General features: G+C 36.0%; 1 protein-coding gene and 1 pseudogene across 17 annotated transcripts in view; one reads left to right on the top strand and one right to left on the bottom strand.

Moving 5' to 3' along the window:
* The window catches only part of RUNDC3B (RUN domain containing 3B), a 207,653-nt gene that overhangs the window by 169,087 nt on the left and 18,057 nt on the right, over window positions 1–20,509 (top strand). For 10 of the 17 annotated variants that reach the window (XM_054237809.2, XM_078342951.1, XM_054237811.2 and 7 more), the window contains one exon: window positions 18,783–18,929. The exons of 4 other annotated variants lie outside the window; for them this stretch is intronic. In XM_054237809.2, coding sequence (XP_054093784.1) covers window positions 18,783–18,929 — 147 coding nt within the window. The remainder of the gene's footprint in view (window positions 1–18,782; window positions 18,930–20,509) is intronic. 3 more of the 17 variants (XM_009002535.5, XM_078342947.1, XM_009002534.5) reach the window with 1 other exon arrangement.
* On the bottom strand, window positions 13,858–15,118 carry LOC144578378 (actin, cytoplasmic 2 pseudogene; annotated as a pseudogene).

Raw genomic sequence — 20,509 nt, 5'->3', positions numbered from 1 at the left:
AGAATTCTTCCAGATCTTATCCAAGACCACTAAGGCAGTACCTCTACAAGTCTGCAAAAACCATAGTGTTATTGGGCGTGGGGCCCAAGTCCCATTGACTATCTGGAAAACCTTCTCAAAAAGGATGGCCACAAACATGCCCAGACTGCAAAGACTACAATAAATACTTAACTCTTCAATGCCCCAACACTGAAAAATATCTACAAACATCAGGACTATTCAAGAAAATATGGCTTCACCAAACAACCTAAATAAATCACCATGGAGTCCTGGAGAAACAGGGATATGTGAACTTTCAGACGGAGAATTCAAAATAGCTGATTGAGGAAACTCAAAGAAATTAAAATCATACAGACAAGTAAATTGGAATTCTATCATAAATTTAACAAAGAGACTGAAATAATTAAAAATAATAAAAAAATTTTACAGTTGAAAAATGTAACTGATACACTGAAGAATGCATCAGAGTCTCTTAGCAGAACTGATCAAACAGAAGAAAGAACTAGCAAGCTTGAAGATAGGCTATTTGAAAATACAGAGTCAGAGGAGACAAAAGAAAATGGAAAAAGAATAAAGCAGAAATATAAGATTTAGCAAATTACCTTAAAAGGGCAAATCTAAGAGTTATTCACCTTCAGGATGAGATAGACAGAGAAATGGGGTTAGAAAGTTCATTTAAAGGGATAATAACAGAGAACATCCCAAACCTAGAGAAAGATGTCAGTATTCAAATACAGGAAGGTTTTACATATAGAACACCAGGCACATTTAACCCAAAGACTACGCTGAGGTATTTAATAAACTTGCAAAGGTCAAGGATAAAGAAAAAAGCAGCAAGAGAAAAAGAACAAATAGCATACAAAGGAGCTCTAATATGTCTAGCAGCAGACTTCTCAGTTGACACCTTCCAGGTCAGAAGAAAGTGGCATGATATATTAAAAGTGCTGAAAGAAAAACTTTTACCCTAAAATAGTATATCCAGTGAAAATATCCTTCAAACATGAAGGAGAAGTAGACTTTCCAAGACATGCAAAAGCTGAGGGATTCCATTACCAGACCTGTCCTACAACAAATGCTAGAGGGAGATCTTCACTGCATGAAAAGAACGTTAATGAGTAAGAAGAAATTATCAGAAGGTATAAAACTCACTGGATATAGTAAGACACAGAAAAACACAGACTATTATAACACTGAATTGTAGTGTGCAAACCACTCTTAAGAAGACTAAATGATGAACCAATAAAAATAACTACAAATTTTTGAAGACCTAGTACATTAAGACATAAAGAGAAACAAAAATGTAAAAAGCAGGGGAATAAAGTTGAAGTGTAGAGTGTTTATTAGTTTTTGCATGTGTGTGTGTTTATGCAATGAGTGTCATCAGTTTAAAATAATGGGATATAAGAGAATTTGGAAGCCTAATGGTAACTACAAATTGAAAAACATAAAACAGATACACAAAAAATAAAATGCAAGCGATCGAAGTATAACACCAGAGAAAATCACTTTCACAAAAAGGAATACAGGAAGGATAGAAAGAAGAAAGAAAAGACCACAAAGCAACCAAAAAAAAAAACAAAATGGCAGGAGTAAGCCCCTTCTTAAAAATAACAACATTGAATGTAAAGAAACTAAACTCTCCAATAGATAGACCTAAGTATGGCTGAATGGATGAAAAAATAAGACCCAAAGATCTGTTGTCTATAAGAAACACACTTTACCTATTAGGATACATACAGAATGAAAATTAAGGGATGGAAAAAGATATTCCAAGTGAATGGAAACCAGAAATGAGTAGGAGTAGCTATACTTATATCAGACAAAATAGATTCCAAGCCAAACTGTAAAAAGAGACAAAGTATATAATGATAAAAGGGCCAATTCAGTAAGGGGCTATAATAATTGTAAACATATATGCAGCCAACACTGGAGCACTCAGATATGTAAAGCAAATATTATTAGAGTTAACAGAGAACTAGACCTCAATACAATAATAGCTGGAGATTTTAACACCCCACCTTCAACATTGGACAGATCTTCCAGATACAAAATCAGCAAAGAAACACCGGGCTTAATTTGCACTATAAAGAAGATGGATCTACAGATATTTACAGAACATTTCATCCAATGGCTATAGAATACATATTGTTTTCTTTAGCACATGGATCATTCTCTAGGATACACCATATGTCAAGCCACAAAACAAGTCTTAAAACATTCAAAAAATTGAAATAAGATCAAGCATCTTCTCTAACCACAGTGGAATAAACTGGAAGTCAATAACAAGAAATTATGCAAACTGTACAAACACATGGAAATTAATATGCTCCTGAATGACCAGTGGGTCAAGAAGAAATTAAGGAAACAGGCCGGGCACGGTGGCTCACGCCTGTAATCCCAGCACTTTGGGAGGCCGAGGGGGGTGGATCACGAGGTCAAGAGATCGAGACCATCCTGGTCAACATGGTGAAACCCCGTCTCTACTAAAAATACAAAAAATTAGCTGGGCATGGTGGCGCGTGCCTGTAATCCCAGCTACTCAGGAGGCTGAGGCAGGAGAATTGCCTGATCCCAGGAGGCAGAGGTTGCGTGAGCCGAGATCGCGCCATTGCACTCCAGCCTGGGTAACAAGAGTGAAACTCCATCTCAAAAAAAGAAAAAAGAAGAAGAAGAAATTAAGGAAACAAAAATTATTGAAACAAATAGTAATGGAAACACAACATATCAAAACCTAAAGGATACAGTGAAACCAGTACTATGAGGGAAACTTCATAGTGGTAAATTCCTACATCAAAAAAAAAAAAAAGAAACATTTCAAATAACCTAATTATGCATCTTAAAGAACCAGAAAGGCAAGAGCAAACCAAAATTGGAGGAAGAAAAGAAATAATAAAGTACAGAATAAATGAAATGAAATGAAAACTATACAAAAGATTGATGAAAGAAAAAGTTGGTTTTTTGAAAATATAAACAAAATGGACAAACCCTAGCTAGACTAATTAAGAGAAAAGGGAGAAGACCCAAATAAATAAAATCAGAGGTTAAGAAAAGAGGACATTACAACTGATTCTGCAGAAATTCAAAAGATTATTAGTGGCTAGTATTAACAACTGTATGTCACTAAATTGGAAAATCTAGAGGAAATGGATAAATTCCTAGTCACATACAACCTACCAATATTGAGCCATTAATAAATCCAAAACCTGAACAGACAGATAACTAGTAATGAGATTTAAACCATAATTAAAAATATTGGCCAGGCGCGGTGGCTCAAGCCTGTAATCCCAGCACTTTGGGAGGCCGAGACAGGTGGATCACGAGGTCGAGAGATCGAGACCATCCTGGTCAACATGGTGAAACCCCATCTCTACTAAAAATACAAAAAATTAGCTGGGCATGGTGGTGTGTGCCTGTAATCTCAGCCACTTGGGAGGCTGAGGCAGGAGAATTGCCTGAACCCAGGAGGCGGAGGTTGCGGTGAGCCGAGATCGCACCATTGCACTCCAGCCTGAGTAACAAGAGCGAAACTCCGTCTCAAAAAAAAAAAAAAAAAAAAAAAAAAAAAAAAAAAATCCTAGTAAGGAAAACTACAGGACCCAATGGCTTCACTGATAAATTCCACCAAACATTTAAAGAACTAATACCAATCCTACTCAAACTATTTCAAAACATAGAAGAGGAAGGAATACTTCCAAATTCATTCTGTGATACCAAAACCAGGCAAAGACATATCAAAAAAAAATTGCAGGCCAATGTCTCTGATAAATATTGATGCAGAAATTCTCAAAAGCATACTAGCAAACCAAATTCAACAATACATTTAAAAAGATCTTTCATCATAACCAAGTGGGATTTATTTCAGGGATGTAAGGATGATTCAACATAAGCAAAGCAAACAGTGTGATACATCATATCAACAAAATGAAGGATTAAAAAGCATATGATCATTTCAATCATTGCTGAAAAAGCATTTGATAAAATTCATCATTCCTTCATGATAAAGAAACACTCAACTGAGTTTTCTGGGAAGGAACATACCTCAAAATAATAAAAGCTATATACAACAGATCTGCAGTTAGTATCATGCTGAACAGAAAAGTTTTCACTTTTTCTGTGTGATCTGGAGCACACAAGGATGTTTACTTTCACTGTCGTTAATTCAGTATAGTACTGGAAGTCCTAGATAGAGCAATCAGAGAGGAGAAAGAAATAAAGGTCATTCAGGCAGGTGGATCACGAGGTCAACAGATCGAGACCATCCTGGTCAACATGGTGAAACCCCGTCTCTACTAAAAATACAAAAAATTAGCTGGGCATGTTAGTGCGTGCCTGTAATCCCAGGTACTCAGGAGGCTGAGGCAGGAGAATTGCCTGAACCCAGGAGGCAGAGGTTGCAGTGAGCCGAGATCACGCCATTGCACTCCAGCCTGGGTAACAAGAGCGAAACTCCGTCTCAAAAAAAAAAAAGAAAAAAATAAAGGTCATTCAAGTTGGAAACAAAGGGTCCAATTATCCTTGTTTGCAAGTGATATGATCTTATATTTGGAAAAACTAAAGGCTCCACCAAAAAACTATTAAAACTGATAAACAAATTTAGTAAAGTTGCAGGATACAAAATCAACATACAAAAATAAGTAGCATTTCTATATGCCAACAATGAATGATCTAAAAATGAATTAACGAAATGTAATCCCATTTATAATAGCCATAAATAAATTAAATACCTAGGAATTACCCAAAGAAGTGAAAGATCTCTACAATAAAAACTGTGAAACACTGATGAAAGAAATTGAAGAGGACACCAAAAAATAGAAAAATATTCCAGGTTCATCGGTGGGGAGAATCAATATTGTTAAAATTTCCATGCCACCCAAAGAAATCTGTAGATTCAATGCAATTCCTATCAAAATACCAATGAGATTCTTCATAGAAATAGAAAAAGAAATCCTGACATTTATGTGGAACTACAAAAGACCCAGAATAGCTAAAGCTATCTGAATAAAAAGAACACTGGAGGAATTATATTACCTGACCAGCTTATATTACAGGGTTATCGTAACCAAAACAGCATGGTATTGACATTAAAAAAGTGTAGACCAATGGAATAGACCAAGAAACAAATCCACACACCTACAGTGAACTCATTTTTGACAAAGTTGCCAAATACATACATTGGGGGAAAAGACAGTGTTTTCTATAAACAAACCTGATATCTATATGCTGAAGAATTAAACTAGACCCCTATCTCTCACCATATAAAAAAATCAAATCAAAATCAAAGACTTAAATCTAAGACCTCAAACTATGAAACTACTGCAGGAAAACTTTGAAGACACTCACCAGGACATTGGTCTGGGCAAAAACTTCTTGAGCAATAATATCCCACACGCATAGGCAACCAAAGCAAAATTGAACAGATGGGATCACATCAAGTTAAAAAGCTTCTGCACAGCAAAGGAAAACAATCAACAGAGTGAAGAGACAACCCACTTAGTGGAGGAAAATATTTGTGAACTGTCCTTCTGACAAGGGATTAATCTGAATATCTTAGAAATTCAAACAATAGGAAAAAATCAAATTATCTGATTAAAAAGTAGGCAAAAGATTTGAATTGACATTTCTCAAAAGAAGACATACAAATGGCAAACAGGCATATGAAAAAGTGCTTAACATCACTGTTCATCAAATAAATGCAAATCAAAATTACAATGAGATATCATCTCACCCCAGTTAAAATGACTGTTACCCAAAAGATAGGCAATAACAAATGCTGGCAAAGATGTGGAATAAAGCAAATCCTTGTACACCGTTCGTGGGAATGTAAATTAGTACAACCACTATGGAGAACAGTTTGGAGGTTCCTCAAGAAATTAAAAATAATGGTGGGGCATAGTGGCTTGGACTCCCAGCACTTTGGGAGTCCAAGGCAGATGGATCACCTGAGGTCAGGAGTTTAAGACCAGCCTGGCCAACATGGAGAAACTCCATCTTTACTAAAAATAAAAATAAATTAGCCAGGGATGGTGGTGGATGTCTATAATCACAGCTAATGTCGGGAACATTGCTTGAACTTAGGAGGCAGAGGTGGCAGTGAGCCAAGATCATGCCACTACACTCCAGCCTGAGCATCAGAGTGAGACTTCATCTTCTAAATAAATAAATATAATGCTACCCCATATGGTCCAGCAATCCCATTCCTTGGTATATACTCAAAGGAAATCAATATATTGAAGAGATACCTGCACTCCCATGTTTTTGCATCATGATTCACAATAGCCAAGATTTGGAAGCAACCTACATGCCCATCCACAGTTGAATGGATAAAGAAAACATGGTACTTAAACATAATGGAGTACTATTCAGCCATAAAAAAGAATGAGATCGTTCTTGCAGCAACATGGATAGAATTGGAGGTCATTGTGGTAAGTGAAATAAGCCAAGCACAGAAAGAAAAACGTTTCATGTTGTCACATATTTTTGGTATCTAAAAATCAAAACAATTGAACTAATGGAATTAGAGAATAGGAAGATGGTTACCAGAGCCTGGGAAGAGTAGTGAGTGGTGGGGGTAGAAGTGGGGATGGTTAATGGGTCCAACAAAAATAATTAGAATGAATAAGACCTAGTATTTGATAGTATAACAGCGTAACTATAGTCAATAATAATTTCATTTTACATTTAAAAATAACTAAAAGTAAAATTGGATTGCTTGTAATATAAAGGATAAAAGCTTAGGGGAATGGATTTCCTATTCTTCATGATGCGATTATTACACAATGTGTGCTTGTATCAAAATATCTTATGTACCACATAAATACATATACCTACTCTGTACCAACAAAAATTTAAAAAATAAATTCTGGAGGCCAGAAGGTAGTGGGTAAATTTTTCAGTGTGCTAAAAGAAAAAAAACTTGTCAACCATGATTTATATATCTAACAAAACTGCCCTTCAAAAGTGAGAGATACTCATTTAATCTAAACTTTGACCAAACTAAGTCGGACAACAATGAAAAAAAAGTGAGAGAGGTTAAGGTGTTCCCCAGATAAACATAAGCTGAAGAAGTTCTTTACTACTAGTACTGCCTTGTAAGACGGAGTACTGCAAGGTAAAATTAAAGAACACAAGACAGTAATTCAAAGCTGTATGAAGAAATAAATATATCAATAAGGATATACCATGCATCATTACACAATCTTGTAGTATTGTGACAATGGTTTCTAACTCAACTATTATTTTGATTAATCAAGCAGTTGATTAATTAGGGTTTGTAAAGGATGATTTCCCAACTGTTAGTCATTTCATGCTTATTGGCTGGAATTAACAATAAAGAAGAACTTTCCTTTGTCAATTAGGGTATTTTGGTGGTTGCCTTGAAATTCAGTTTTTGTGGAATATTGTTAAGTTTTAGAGTAAGACGATGATTACCTGCTTTTTTTAATGGGCACAAAATGAGATTATTTTTGTTTCTTATTTTGAATTCTTTTATTATTTTAACTTCTTACAATTAGAATTAGTCTACAATGTGAATTAACTTGCACAAAATTTATAAAGGGCTGATGTCAGTGTAGCAAGGAAACCCTTTGATTTATAGGTTAATGTGTCTCAACAAGTGACACCAGCTGAATGCAAAATACACAAATATAGTCAAATACTGAAAGCCACCAACAGATGGCACTCTCTCATTGTACATAATCATCGCATACCACTGGTTTCATTTGACTTGGGGGTGCCTGCTCTGTATTTACTTCATATTCGTGCATTTTTCCCTTGTCTTCATGGCAAGCCTCAACCCCCGCATCCTCAACCCTTCCTTACTTTCTTCCATCAAAGGTTTTTAGTTTATTGTTGTTAAAATCTAGATTTATTGCAATATTTATTTTCTATATAGGAATTTAACAAACCTTTTAAATTGAGTTTGTAACTTTATTAGGATTGTTATTGTTCTCTTCTGTGTTCTCTAGTTAGATGATTAGGTTTTGAGTTGTCATCTCTTGATCCTGACCTCCACTTATTTTCTGTGTGATATTGCAAAACACTTCTTGTTTGTTTTGTTTGCTCGTGCATTACAGCAGAAATGTTTTTATTAATTGTGCTTTTATCACTTACATTTCTTTTTATTTTTGATGCTCAAATTGTCCCATTTTTGTCTAATTGAAGCCCCTTGATGATCAATCTTGTGTCCTTCTGATATGAGCCATTTGTTTTTGATTACTCTTGCTTTCTAGCACAAGATATCCCAAGCTCATCTGGTATATCTAGTGCCCCACATCTGCACCATTCACTCCCCTGAGGAGCCAGCATTTATTTTTCATTTTAAAATGAGGAAAATAATGAATCACTTGATTTTTTTTTAAGTTCTAAATTACTCATTAATGTATCTTTCTTCTAAAAGGATAGTATCAAGTTCTAAAGTGCAACCAGGGTTGAAAACCATTGCTGCTTTCAGAGACTTAGTTAGATTAGGTTTAACTTTCTAGGCAAGACTATTTCATTGGTAAACAGGTAAATCACTTATAATTTTTGGTCATCTGTCTCCTTTTAAGGTTGCTTCTTTCAATATGTTCTCTTTACAGAGAAATAATTGTAAAGTGAATCTATATCCTATGACTGTGTCTAAAGTTAAAAAAGAAAATAACACATGAATGAAGAACATTTTTAATATTAACATTGTGAAGAAGTTAGGGTATTCACAAGCCATATACACATTTTCCAATTTTAGGAAGCTTGAAATGAATAAAGAATAATAAATTCTCATTACTCCTCTTGATATTAAATTGCTTTTGTAACTTCTCTAACATTAACTGATTTATTAACAGATATTTATTGAGAAAGTATGGTGAGTCAGGCCCAGTTCTAGGTGCTAGTGGCTCAAGAATGAATTAAACATATAGTTCCTACCTTATATAGTTTATGTTAAGTAGAGGGCAAAGACCAACAATAAACAGATAGCATCTTTCAGATACCTCTTCCAAAGTATTTACTAGCTGGGGGTAGGCAACTCTGTATGTGACTTTTCCTAAGGGAGTTAGAAGTTAAACTTTATGTTACATCTTTATCTTTGGTGACTTTCCCTTTCTTTGACCTTCAGCAATTGCTGCCTAGGAATTCTTTCCATTAACATAAAATTCTGCATTAATATAGTTATTTTCATGAAGATTGATAGCCTATGATTTTCTCAGTTTACCATGTCACAGATAACACTGGAGTACATTTAAGTACTCATGAGTAATACTTGAGTACATCTTAGGAATTACACAAATCAAACAATAAATGATAAGTGGAAAATTACAATGGTTTGCTATAATGCTGATGCTATTGTTCTAGTATCAAAATTGCTCACTGTCACTTTTGAAACTTTCCTCATAGCCTAAGGGCTTTAAATATATTGTCTTATCAAAATAAAAAAAAATACTTCATGTCATGGACCTTTGGAGTTGCACTGGAATACTTGGAACCATAGATGTTACATCCTTAGACTTCAGGGATTAGATCCTTATGCATGTCCAATAGCTGAAAGTATAGCCACATCATAAGCATTGGCATAGCCTCTGGAGTGAGGAAAAAGCAAAGTAAGGGAGAGGATAACCCTCAAGCCTGGAGCCACAAGATAAAGAATCAAACAAATGAACAAAAGAATAACTGAATTGGCTAAGTATTACTATCAAAGTCTAGAATACAGATTTCTAGATCTTTTTGAAGACCTTGTACCACATTTTCTTTGTTCACTCATTATTAATGGGCACTTAGATTTATTCCATAACTTGGCTGTTGTGAATAGTACAGCAGTAGACCTAATTGTGCAGAATCTCTTCAACATACTGATTTCAAATCATTCAGGTAAATACCCAGAAGTGGGATGGCTGGATCATATGGTAATTCTATTTTCAGTTTTTTGAAGACCCACCATGCAGTTTTCCGTAATGAACGTACTAATTTACATTCCCACCAACAGTATATACAAATATACTAATTTCTCCTCTCTCTCTCTCTCTCTCTCTCTCTCTCTCTCGGCAGGGTCTCTGTCATCTAGTCTGGAGTACAATGGCGCAATCACAGCTCACTGGAGCCTTGACCTCCAGGCTCAAGTGACCACCTCAGCCTCTTAAGTATCTAGGACTAAAAGCATGTACTACCTTGCCCAGCTTGCCCAGTTAATTAAAAAAATTTTTTTTATAGATGGGGTCTCACTATGTTGTCCAGGCTAGTCTTGAACTCCTGGGCTCAAGCAATCCTCCCAAAATGTTGGGGTTACAGGTGTGAGTCATTATGCCCAGCCAAAATTCAATTATGTCTTATATATACCTTACACACATAGTCTGAAGATAATTTTATACAGTATTTTTAATAATTTTGTGCATGATACAAAATTTTGAATGTGTTTTAATTGCAAGACTTTACATGAGGTCAGGTGTGGAATTTTTCACTGAGGTGTCATGTTGCTGCTGAGAAATTTTGGATTTTGGAACATTTCGGATTTTGAGATTAGGCATATGCAGCTTGTATGTAGAAGTAGCACAGTAATGATGATCCAGAGAAACCATCACTAAGAAGCTGATATTTGAACAGGGCTTTTCCGGGGTTCCCCATGTAACCAAAGGGTAGGAAGAAAGAAAGGGTATTCTGAGTACAAAGAATAGCACATACAGAACCATGGATGTAAAACATCATGTGAGGAAGAGCAGTGAGATAAAATTTTAAGTCAAGTACTATTAGAAGCAAATAGTTTTTCTGGGAAAATTGAAATATCTTTTATTGGGACTGTTCGATTTTTACTTGGTAGAAGCCTCTATTTAAAAATTAGTATTTCAGCTGGGTGTGCTGGCTTACACCTGTAATATCAACCCTTTGGGAGGCTGAGGTAGGTGGATCACTTAAGACCAGGAGTTCGAGACCAGCCTGGACAACAAGGTGAAACCCTGTCTCTACTAAAAATTAAAAATTAATTAGCTGGGTGTTGTGGCACACACTTGTAGTCCTAGCTACTTGGAAGGCTGAGGCAGGAGAATTGCTTAAACCCAGGAGGTGGAGGTTGCAATGAACCAATATTACGCCACTGTACTCCCTCTGGGCCACAGATGAAGACTCCACCTCAAAAAAAATTATTCCTATAAAATTCTCTTCATTATTAGAGGAGAGAGGTAAATATACCCTTCTTGATGCTTCAAAGTCATGTAACAGATCTTCACAAATTGAATTTTATCAAATTACTTAATGAACAACTAGATACGGAAACCTGTTTGTAAGAGACAGTAAATAACTGCATTTTTTGCTGATTTTTTTTCAAAAACAATGAGAAAATAATTTCCTCCTGAAATGATATAAAGTGTCCATAATGAAAAGTCCTTGGTGTTTATAATTAATCCAGAGTCTTATTATTGTATTGTATTATATTGCACTGTATTGTATTGTTCTATACTTGGTCATGGTAAACTAATAGGCTGGGTGCAGTGACTCACACCTATAATCCCAGGACTTTGGGAGACCAAGGTTAGAGGATCACTTGAGCCCAGGAGTTTGAGACTAGCCTGGGCAAGAGGGCAAAACCAGGTCTCTACAAAAGATATAAAAATTAGGTGAGAGGATCACTTGAGCCTGGGAGGCTGAGGCTGCAATAAGCCATAATTATGCTACTAAACGCCAGCCTGGGTGACAGAGCAACACCCTCAAAAAAAAAAAGATAAGCTAACAATAATCTCAAAAAAAAAAAAAAAGAGAGATAAGCTAACAATAATCAATGAGGGAGAGAAAGTGGGTTAGTGAATACCAAAAAAAAAAAAAAAAAAAAAAAAACCTAGTGTTTGCTAGCACAGAGAGTGACTATTGTTAAAAGGGATTTAATTGTACATTTAAAAATTACCAAGAGTATTACTGGATTGTTTGTAACACAAAGGTTAAATGCTTGATGTGATGGATTCCCCTTTACCTTGATGTGATTATTACACACTGCATGCCTGTGTCAAAGTATCTCATGTAACTCATAAATATTCACAACTATAATCCTAGCACTTTAGGAGGCCTAGGCAGAAGCATCATCTGAAACCAGGAGTTTGAGATCAGCCTGGACAACATAAGCAGATCCCCACCTCAGCAAAAAATAAATTAGCCAGGAGTGGAGGTACACAACTGTGGTCCCAGCTATTTGGGAGACTAAAGTGGAAGAATCACTTGAGCCCAAGAGGTTGAGGCTGCAGAGAGCCATGATTATGTCATGTCACTGCACTTTATCCTGCATGACAGAATGAGACCCTACTCAAAATAAATAATGAATTAAATAAAATTTTTTAAAAATTTAAATAATTTTATGAAGAAAAATTACAAATCTAAAAAGAATAAAGCATCAGTGGCAAAATACATATTCATATGTGGTTACAAATTATATATTTAGAAGATACAGGAACTTTTCAGGGGTTGGGTAAGTTCCACAGAATACATTGTATTTATTGACTTTTTCTGTCATGCCCAGAAGGGCTTGCTTAAGATGTGGAACTATTTTTCCTTTGAAAAATTAAACAGCTCTTTGACCCTTAACTAAAAACTATAATTTTGTTTTGAACAATTTTGCAGAATATCTAGATTCCATTTTTTACTTAAGAAGTTTTGCATTTATAAATCCACAGTATTTTGAATTTATATATATCCAACAAAGATATAGTCAGGTAAAAAAAATTGAGGATATATTTAAAAAACACATAAAAATGTCAATTGATAAACTGACACATATTTCAACATACTTACATATAAAAAAATCAAACTTTACTTTCAAATGACAGATTTTTACCTGCAGGGTAAAAGATCTTTATGCAAAAGCAAGATAGGGATTCTTCAAGGATCTAGAAGGCAATTATTAGGAGTGGGAGAATATAATAAGAAAGGAGAATTTCAATTATATTTCCTATACTCCCTCTTCTATAAGGATGTTTCTGTGTGTTTGTTTGTTTGTTTTTTGAGATGGAGTTTCTCTCTTGTTACCCAGGCTGGAGTGCAATGGCGCAATCTCGGCTCACCGCAACCTCCGCCTCCTGGGTTCAGGCAATTCTTCTGCCTCAGCCTCCTGAGTAGCTGGGATTATAGGCGCGCACCACCACGCCCAGCTAATTTTTTGTATTTTTAATAGAGACGGGGTTTCACCATGTTGACCAGGATGGTCTTGATCTCTTGACCTCGTCGTGATCCACCCGCCTCAGCCTCCCAAAGTGCTGGGATTACAGGCTTGAGCCACCGCGCCCGGCCTATAAGGATGTTTCTAATGAAAAATGTAACAATCATGAAGACTTTTAGATGATTGTTTCTTTTTCTTTTCTTTTTTTTTATGGCAGCACTTTAATTTTTCCTTACACAATGACGTGTTGCTGGGGCCAAATGTTCTCACATAACAGTAGAAAACCAAAATTTGTGTCATCTCTTTAAAGAATCGAGAGTTGCATAAATTAAAACTTACATAAATTAAAAGGATGAATACATTTACAGGTGTAAATGCAAACTGCTTCCAACTCAAGGCAAGTAATAGTCCACATTGCTCTGGCAGGAAAACATCAGCTAAGAAAGGAAACCGGGTCCTATGGCTTGGACTTTGCCAGCCTGTAAAGCAATCCCAGAACACTCAGCCTTGACACATGAATACCCTGCACAGATAGGAGTCTGCTGGCCACACAGACTCACCAAGCCAGACTTGTCTGTCCACAAGCACGTTTTTACATCAGCCACGAGTGACCAAGTCACATGTACTATAAAGGTTGAAATCAAAGACATGTACAGGTTATTAAATAACAAGGGGAACAGTTGACTTGAATACAAGGTCAAAATCAGCAACAAGTTCTACAATCCAGTGCTGATATCAGATACAAGCTTCAAGGACAATTTCTTTTTAAAGGCTTATTCCAGTTTTGTGAGGTTAGCATGAGGTGTATGCATTGGCCAGTGGCAAATTTATACTGCCGAATTAACTCATGCAGCAAATGCTATGCATCTGCTCGCAGTCCATTTAGAAGCATTTGCAGTGGACGATGGAGGGGCCAGACTCATCGTACTTCTGCTTGCTAATCCACATCTTGCTAATCCACCGGGAAGGTGGACAGTGAGGCCAGGATGGAGCCGCCAATCCACATGGAGTACTTATGCTCTGGGGGTGCAATAATCTTGATCTTTATGGTGCTGGGTGCCAGGGTGGTGATCTCCTTCTGCATCCTGTCTGTGATGCCTGGGTACATTGTGGTGCCACCAGACAGCACAGCATTGGCGTACAGGTCTTTATGGATGTCCACATCACACTTCATGATGGAGTTGAAGGTGATCTCATGGATGCCACAAGATTCCATGCTGAGAAAGGAAGGCTGGAACAGCGCCTCTAGACACCGGAACCGTTCATTACCAATGGTGATGACCTGGCCATCAGGCAGCTCATAGCTCTTCTCCAGAGAGGAGGAGGATGCAGCTATGGTCATCTCCTGCTCGAAGTCCAGGGTGACGTAGCACAGCTTCTCCTTGATGTCATGGATGGTCTCCCGCTCAGCCGTGGTGGTGAAGCTGTAGCTGCGCTAGGTGAGGATCTTCATGAGGTAGTTGGTCAGGTCCTGGCCAGCCAGGTCCAGATGCAGGATAGTGTGGAGAAGGGCACAGCCCTCTTAAATGGGCACCGTGTGGGTGACCCCGTCTCCAGAGTCCATGACAATGCCAGTGGTGTGCCCAGAGGCATAGAGGGACAGCATGGCCTGGATAGCCACATACATGGCTGGGGTGTTGAAGGTCTCAAACAGGATCTGAGTCATCTTCTCTCTGTTGGCCTTGGGGTTCAGAGGGGCCTCAGTCAGCAGCATGGGGTGCTCCTCCAGGGCCACACGCAGCTTGTTGTAGAACATGTGGTGCCAGATTTTCTCCGTGTCATCCCAATTGGTGACAATGCCATGCTCAATGGGGTACTTCAGGGTCAGGATGCCGTGCTTGCTTTGGGCCTTGTCGCCCATGTAGGAGTTCTTCTGGCCCATGCCAACCATCACACCCTGGTACGAGGGTGCCCAACAATGGAGGGAAAGATGGCTCGGGGGGCGTCCTCCTCAGCAAAGCCAGCTTTGCACATGCCAGAACCATTGCCGATGCTTCTTCCAATGCGACTGGCAGAGGAGTGGGGCAGCAGAGCAGCAAGAGAACACTGTACTGAGACCAGATGATTGTTTCTTCACATATTTTAAGTGTGTCCTCTGCTGCCTACCTAATACAGTTACATGATATTATTGTGAATATATTTTTTCAATTGTCATGAAAATGCTGTGTGTGAAATAGTTTGCAGATTTAATCTAAATTTTTAGTTTAACACTTTGCGTTATGAGGTGAAATCAGCAAGAATCCATATGAGGCATCAAGCTGGAGAAGTTTTCATTTAGTGGTCATGTGAATTGTATGTTGAGGAGATTCAGCAATATGTCCAATGTTATGATAGCCACTTACAGTAAATAAATATGAAACAAAGATACTGCTCCCAAGTAGCTTATAAGCAAAGTAGAAGATCCATAAAACATTAAAATATTTAAATAATTATTAAACTGTTTGAGATTCACTACAAAGCAATACAAGTTGTATCACTGTGAACAGAAGTAATCTGAAGATCTTTTTGAATTAGGTAGAAAACCAAATGGACCTTGGAAAATGGATGGAATTTGGATCTTTTGAATGATAGTAGGGATATAGTTAATGCTGGGAGAGCAAAGACAAGGAGATGATAAGACTTTCAGTATATAAGTAAACTTGAGTTTTAAATATGTTTCCCTGATATAGTGGCCTTATAACTGGCTGTCTCAGTAGCTGTATTTAAGCTTTATAAGTGTCAGAATCTTATAATGTAGCTTAAAATCCATATAAAGAGATTCTTTCTTTAATGGTTTTATATCATTACAGTAATCTAAATTAAATTATGTTATTTTGAGAAGCCAAATTCCTAAATAATTCCTATTGAAAATCTAAAGAGAAACTGGCTATCTAGAAATTTAGAGGTAGATACTACAGGAAAGTTCAGAAAATTAGCTGTGATAAATCTACTCTTGCTACTTTCATAATAAATTAAACAATTTTCCTTCAGTGTTCCTTCTATAGAATCATTGTCTTAGTGAGGGAATGATAAATTGACTTATAGAAAAGTGATAAATGCAATAAAACATATAAAATAATTCAATTTTTGGATAGCAGACTAACTTCAGCATTGGTTAGAGTTTTAATTAAAGTTAAATGCTAGATATCACATATTTAACCTTTAATTATCACTGACAATATCATGAAATAATGGCAATTATTGAGTAATTTAAGTTGAAACCATTTTTAACCTTGGCCAATTAAGATAAAATATAATTATCCTTCATATTAACATTAATATCAAAACTTTTGAGTAGGTTTTGATATTAACTGGGTATATTTCACTGGTCCTAGGGTAAGTGATAGGATTCTTTGGTTGCAAGCAACCACAATAAACTGTTGTCCACAAATACAATTCATTATAAAGACATCAGCAACTCACAGAGTAGATAGAAAGACTGGATAAATAGACTTAGAAAAAAGGAGATTGAGCTACTCCAAAGGGCTGGAAGTGGGAACTGCAGTAATGTCTCTTTGCTGGGACATTCTGTTCAGGGCATGGTAAAGTGATTAAACTGGTTTGTTTATTTATTACTCTAAACAGATGAAAAATACAAGGATGAGGTTCTCAACCTAACTTAATTCACTTGCCTGTCCCGTAGTGTACTTGAGTGGTGAAAGAAAAGGCCTTACACAAGGATTCTCCAGGAACCTTTCCTCTTCACAGTGGCAAAGCAAGTGCCAGGATTTATTGTCTCCACATTCTTCACAAAAGAATGGGAATAGATGCTGTGTGGGAGAAAACTATACCTTTTCCATACACTGAAATCTTTTATCTCCTGTTTCAGAGGACCAGGCAACTGTTCATAAAACATCATTAGGATTTCTAGGACAAAGGTCTAAAGACAGTACCTTAATTTGTCATTAGGCAAAAATCTCCATGGACAACAGTTATATAAAAACAATTGTGGAACTTCAGTTCTCTTTTCCATTTAATGAAGTATAAAACTTTTCACTTTCCAGAAAGAGTACATTCTAAATTATAGGTTGTTTAATTATTAACTGTGTTCTACTAGTGCCATTTCCTCATAAATGCACATTTGCTTTTCCCACATTGTGCCTGAATATTTTCTGTAAGCCAATTATAACATTGAAGTTGAGTTTTCCAGTGATGTTCACTAGATTTCCTCAAGAAACGGAATATATGATAGAGAATAAACTAAGAGAATCCAAAATAATAGTAGTTTATCATAATAGATTTTCTGGCAAATACTTCCTATTTTTGTTTTGCATAATTTTTCTGTTGGTCTTAAAATTTTCCCACTCTCTTTGTAAAGCTTTACTGTTTTCATTTAAAAAAATGTTCCAGTACTTTAAAAGTCCTTTTAAAACTTTCATTTCTTTTCCAGTGAAATGAAATTGTGGCAACTAGGCTAAAATAATATCTTAATGGGATTCATTTGCTAACTTTGGCCTATTTTAGCATTCCATCCTGAGACAGAATCTAGTATTCACATCAGATAGTGTTTCTTTGTTGACATAGTAGAACAAATATTTTCAGTGCACATAGATACCCCATAAAAACAGAAGTATCAATCTGCAGCCTGTTAAGAGACAAATGAAATATAGTTATATCATTAGTATCATTGTAAACAGCCAGGGTGGAGTACAGGCTGATTTTCTTTAGTGCAGTATTGTGCTGCCCTTACCTCACTGACTCGCCTCTCTGTTACCCACAACAGGACTTTTATCTGTGGAAGTTAGTGGCAGGCACATATTACTTCCCTGCTTCTGAATTGATGGCTCAGAACATTGGCACACTAAAGCCATGGACTCCTGTTGGAGGATGCAGGTTACCTAAATGGTACTTTAAGGCCTTTTAGAGGTAGAGTAAGACCTTTGCTTTTAAATTCTTTTTTAACCATCAAATTAAATGTTGAATTAGTCCTGTGACAATGATTAGTTCGTTTGTGAAGTCAGAAATTTTAGCAAAAAGCAAATTCTTTTCTAAGTTGTTATTAGCAAGTAACAGTTCTATAAAAGTTAAAACTGTGGATTGTTACAATGGCTTCATTCTGCAGTTAAAACATTTATAGTGGATTATACTGCTCAGTGTAGTTGTCATTGATTTAATCATTTTCATGAAGATTTGCCAGTAGTTACTTTTTTCAAAAACAGTTATGGGATTCAAGCCAGCAACAGTGTGTTAAAAGGAAAAATACGTAGGAGAATCTCATGGATTTTTATATTTTTCTGCAGTTTTATTTTAATTTTTCATTGTAATTGCTTTTCCTTCACTTGAATTAAATTACTTTCATAGATTGCTTCTGAGTTTTGAGGCTAGGAAATCATACACATGGAATCTTTACTTTTTAAATATTTTAATTGGCTTGATAACCTGTACCTTTAATCACTTCCTTTTAGTGAAGATATAAAATGCTGCTTGAGTTCTTTAGTACTTTAGTAATAATGTGAAAAGACAGTCAGTCTGAACTTCACAAGCAGTGATTTGTTGTAACCAGCAGAAAAAAAATGAAGAACACCTATTGCAGGAGAACAAACAGTCATTGTCCCAACCATCCTTGCTGTAGTTCTGTTCACAATCTATTAACGTACCATTTTAAAAAGATAAATTTTGGGGACCTAAATTGATACCATTAGGTTCCTCTGCCATTGTAGAACAGTGAAGACAAAAGCACTCACCATCTTAATATTCACAGGACTGTGCTAAAGAATAATGATTTAAGATCAAGACAAGAGTTAACTGCCCATCTCACCAACCAGTGGCCTTCCCCAGGAGCTCTGGATGTCAATGCTGTTGCCTTGGATACGTTGCTTTACCGAAAACACAATAAACAGTGGTATGAGTAAGTGTAATACTTTTTTTTCCAACTAATTAATGGTTAGTGGCTATCCGATTTAGTTTCTTAGTTACTCTTTCTAAATTTATTTATTATCTTAGCAAAGACAAGTTTTAGGACTACTTTAGTAAGGTTAGATTATCTGAGAAATTCTTAGGCCATATTGGACCAGCTGTCTGCTTTTCCTTTTGTTGAATCTTCAGGCAGTCCTTCAGTTAAATCTATGAGCTTGTGTTTAATGAGCCATCTATTTTTGAATTCTAGCATTGGTGTGGTATTTGCCTTAGGACTAATTTTCCCACATGTCATAAAACACAGTTTGAAAGAATAGAAAGATATTACTTGTTCTGGGTGGGTCTGAAGAATTCTATTCATTTTCCATAAATCTGATTTTTTAGAAACTGTAGAAGATATAAAGACTTCACCTATGGGCCACAAGATCTTTTTCTCATTTATTTGTCCTAATGTTCAGGACTATTTCATTTAGTTACAGTATCCTAATATTGAGAGAGCTGCAAAATCTCAGGCTGTTTTCCTTCAGGTAATCTTCATCTTGAAACTCTAAGTTCGTAAGTTGTATTACTGACTTTCCCACCTTAATCACTTTTTCACTATTTTAATTTTTCTGTCTTAAGCTAATTTTCTGTTTTTCCTGATATCCCTCCCTTTCATCCCCTTCTGTTTGATTTATTTCCTTCCCTCTCTCCTTTCTCTCTCTTTTCTCTTATTTTCTCTATTTTGTCTTTCCTTTCTTCTTTTCTCCCTTTTTCCTATCTCTTTTTGTTTCTTTCTCTAGTCTTTTAGAGTCCTTGCTTGTAAATTTCCCTGGTAGAGTCACCTATCTATGTATGCTTCTTAGGGTACCTTTCACCAGGTTATTAGTGGCCAGATATTTCTACAAGGAATATTTTAATACAAACAATTTCCACCTGCTTTACTCTGTGATGTGTTTTGTTTTTCAAAGGCAGAATTCAAAGAAAATTTCATTATTTGTTGTTAAAAACAAGTACTGGAGACTGCAATGCTTTTTCTTGTTTCATTGATTATTAGAGATAAGAAAAGATGAACATATTGTTTGCAGAATAAATCAAAACTCTCTTCAACATCTACTAAGCCATACATAGTATGGTTCAAGGTACTGATTTTGCATATTTATAAATTGGGATCTAGTTCCCTTATATACCCTTATGAAAGTTATTAATAACTAGAACATATCTCATGCTGGTATATAATTTTCCTTCCTGTGGGTTTAATTAATAGAAGAATTTATTTCTATTTTTAATTTATGATTGAAAAATTAAATTTGTAGCAATTCTTGGTACACTTACCTTGTCTACATATGACATATGAGATGTTCCTGTCTTTTAACTGCAAAAATATTAAGACAGCATTAAAACCTAAGTTAAAAGACTATGCCTGTTTATTGTAATATTCACATTGAGAGGTCAAATATTTTAGCCAGAAAATGTATACAGTTGCCTTCCTATAGAGTTATCTATTGAGAAGCCAGCAAGAAATCTAAAGTGGAAGATCAATTTCTAGTTTCCTCCTGCATATGCAATAGTGGCTGGTTTTTACAAAGTACT

The sequence above is a fragment of the Callithrix jacchus genome, chromosome 11 (genome assembly GCF_049354715.1).
Source record: "Callithrix jacchus isolate 240 chromosome 11, calJac240_pri, whole genome shotgun sequence".
In the NCBI taxonomy this organism is placed as follows: Eukaryota; Metazoa; Chordata; class Mammalia; order Primates; family Cebidae; genus Callithrix; species Callithrix jacchus.
Note: the sequence above shows the minus strand (reverse complement) of the source record. Positions and strands in the feature narration are given on the sequence as shown.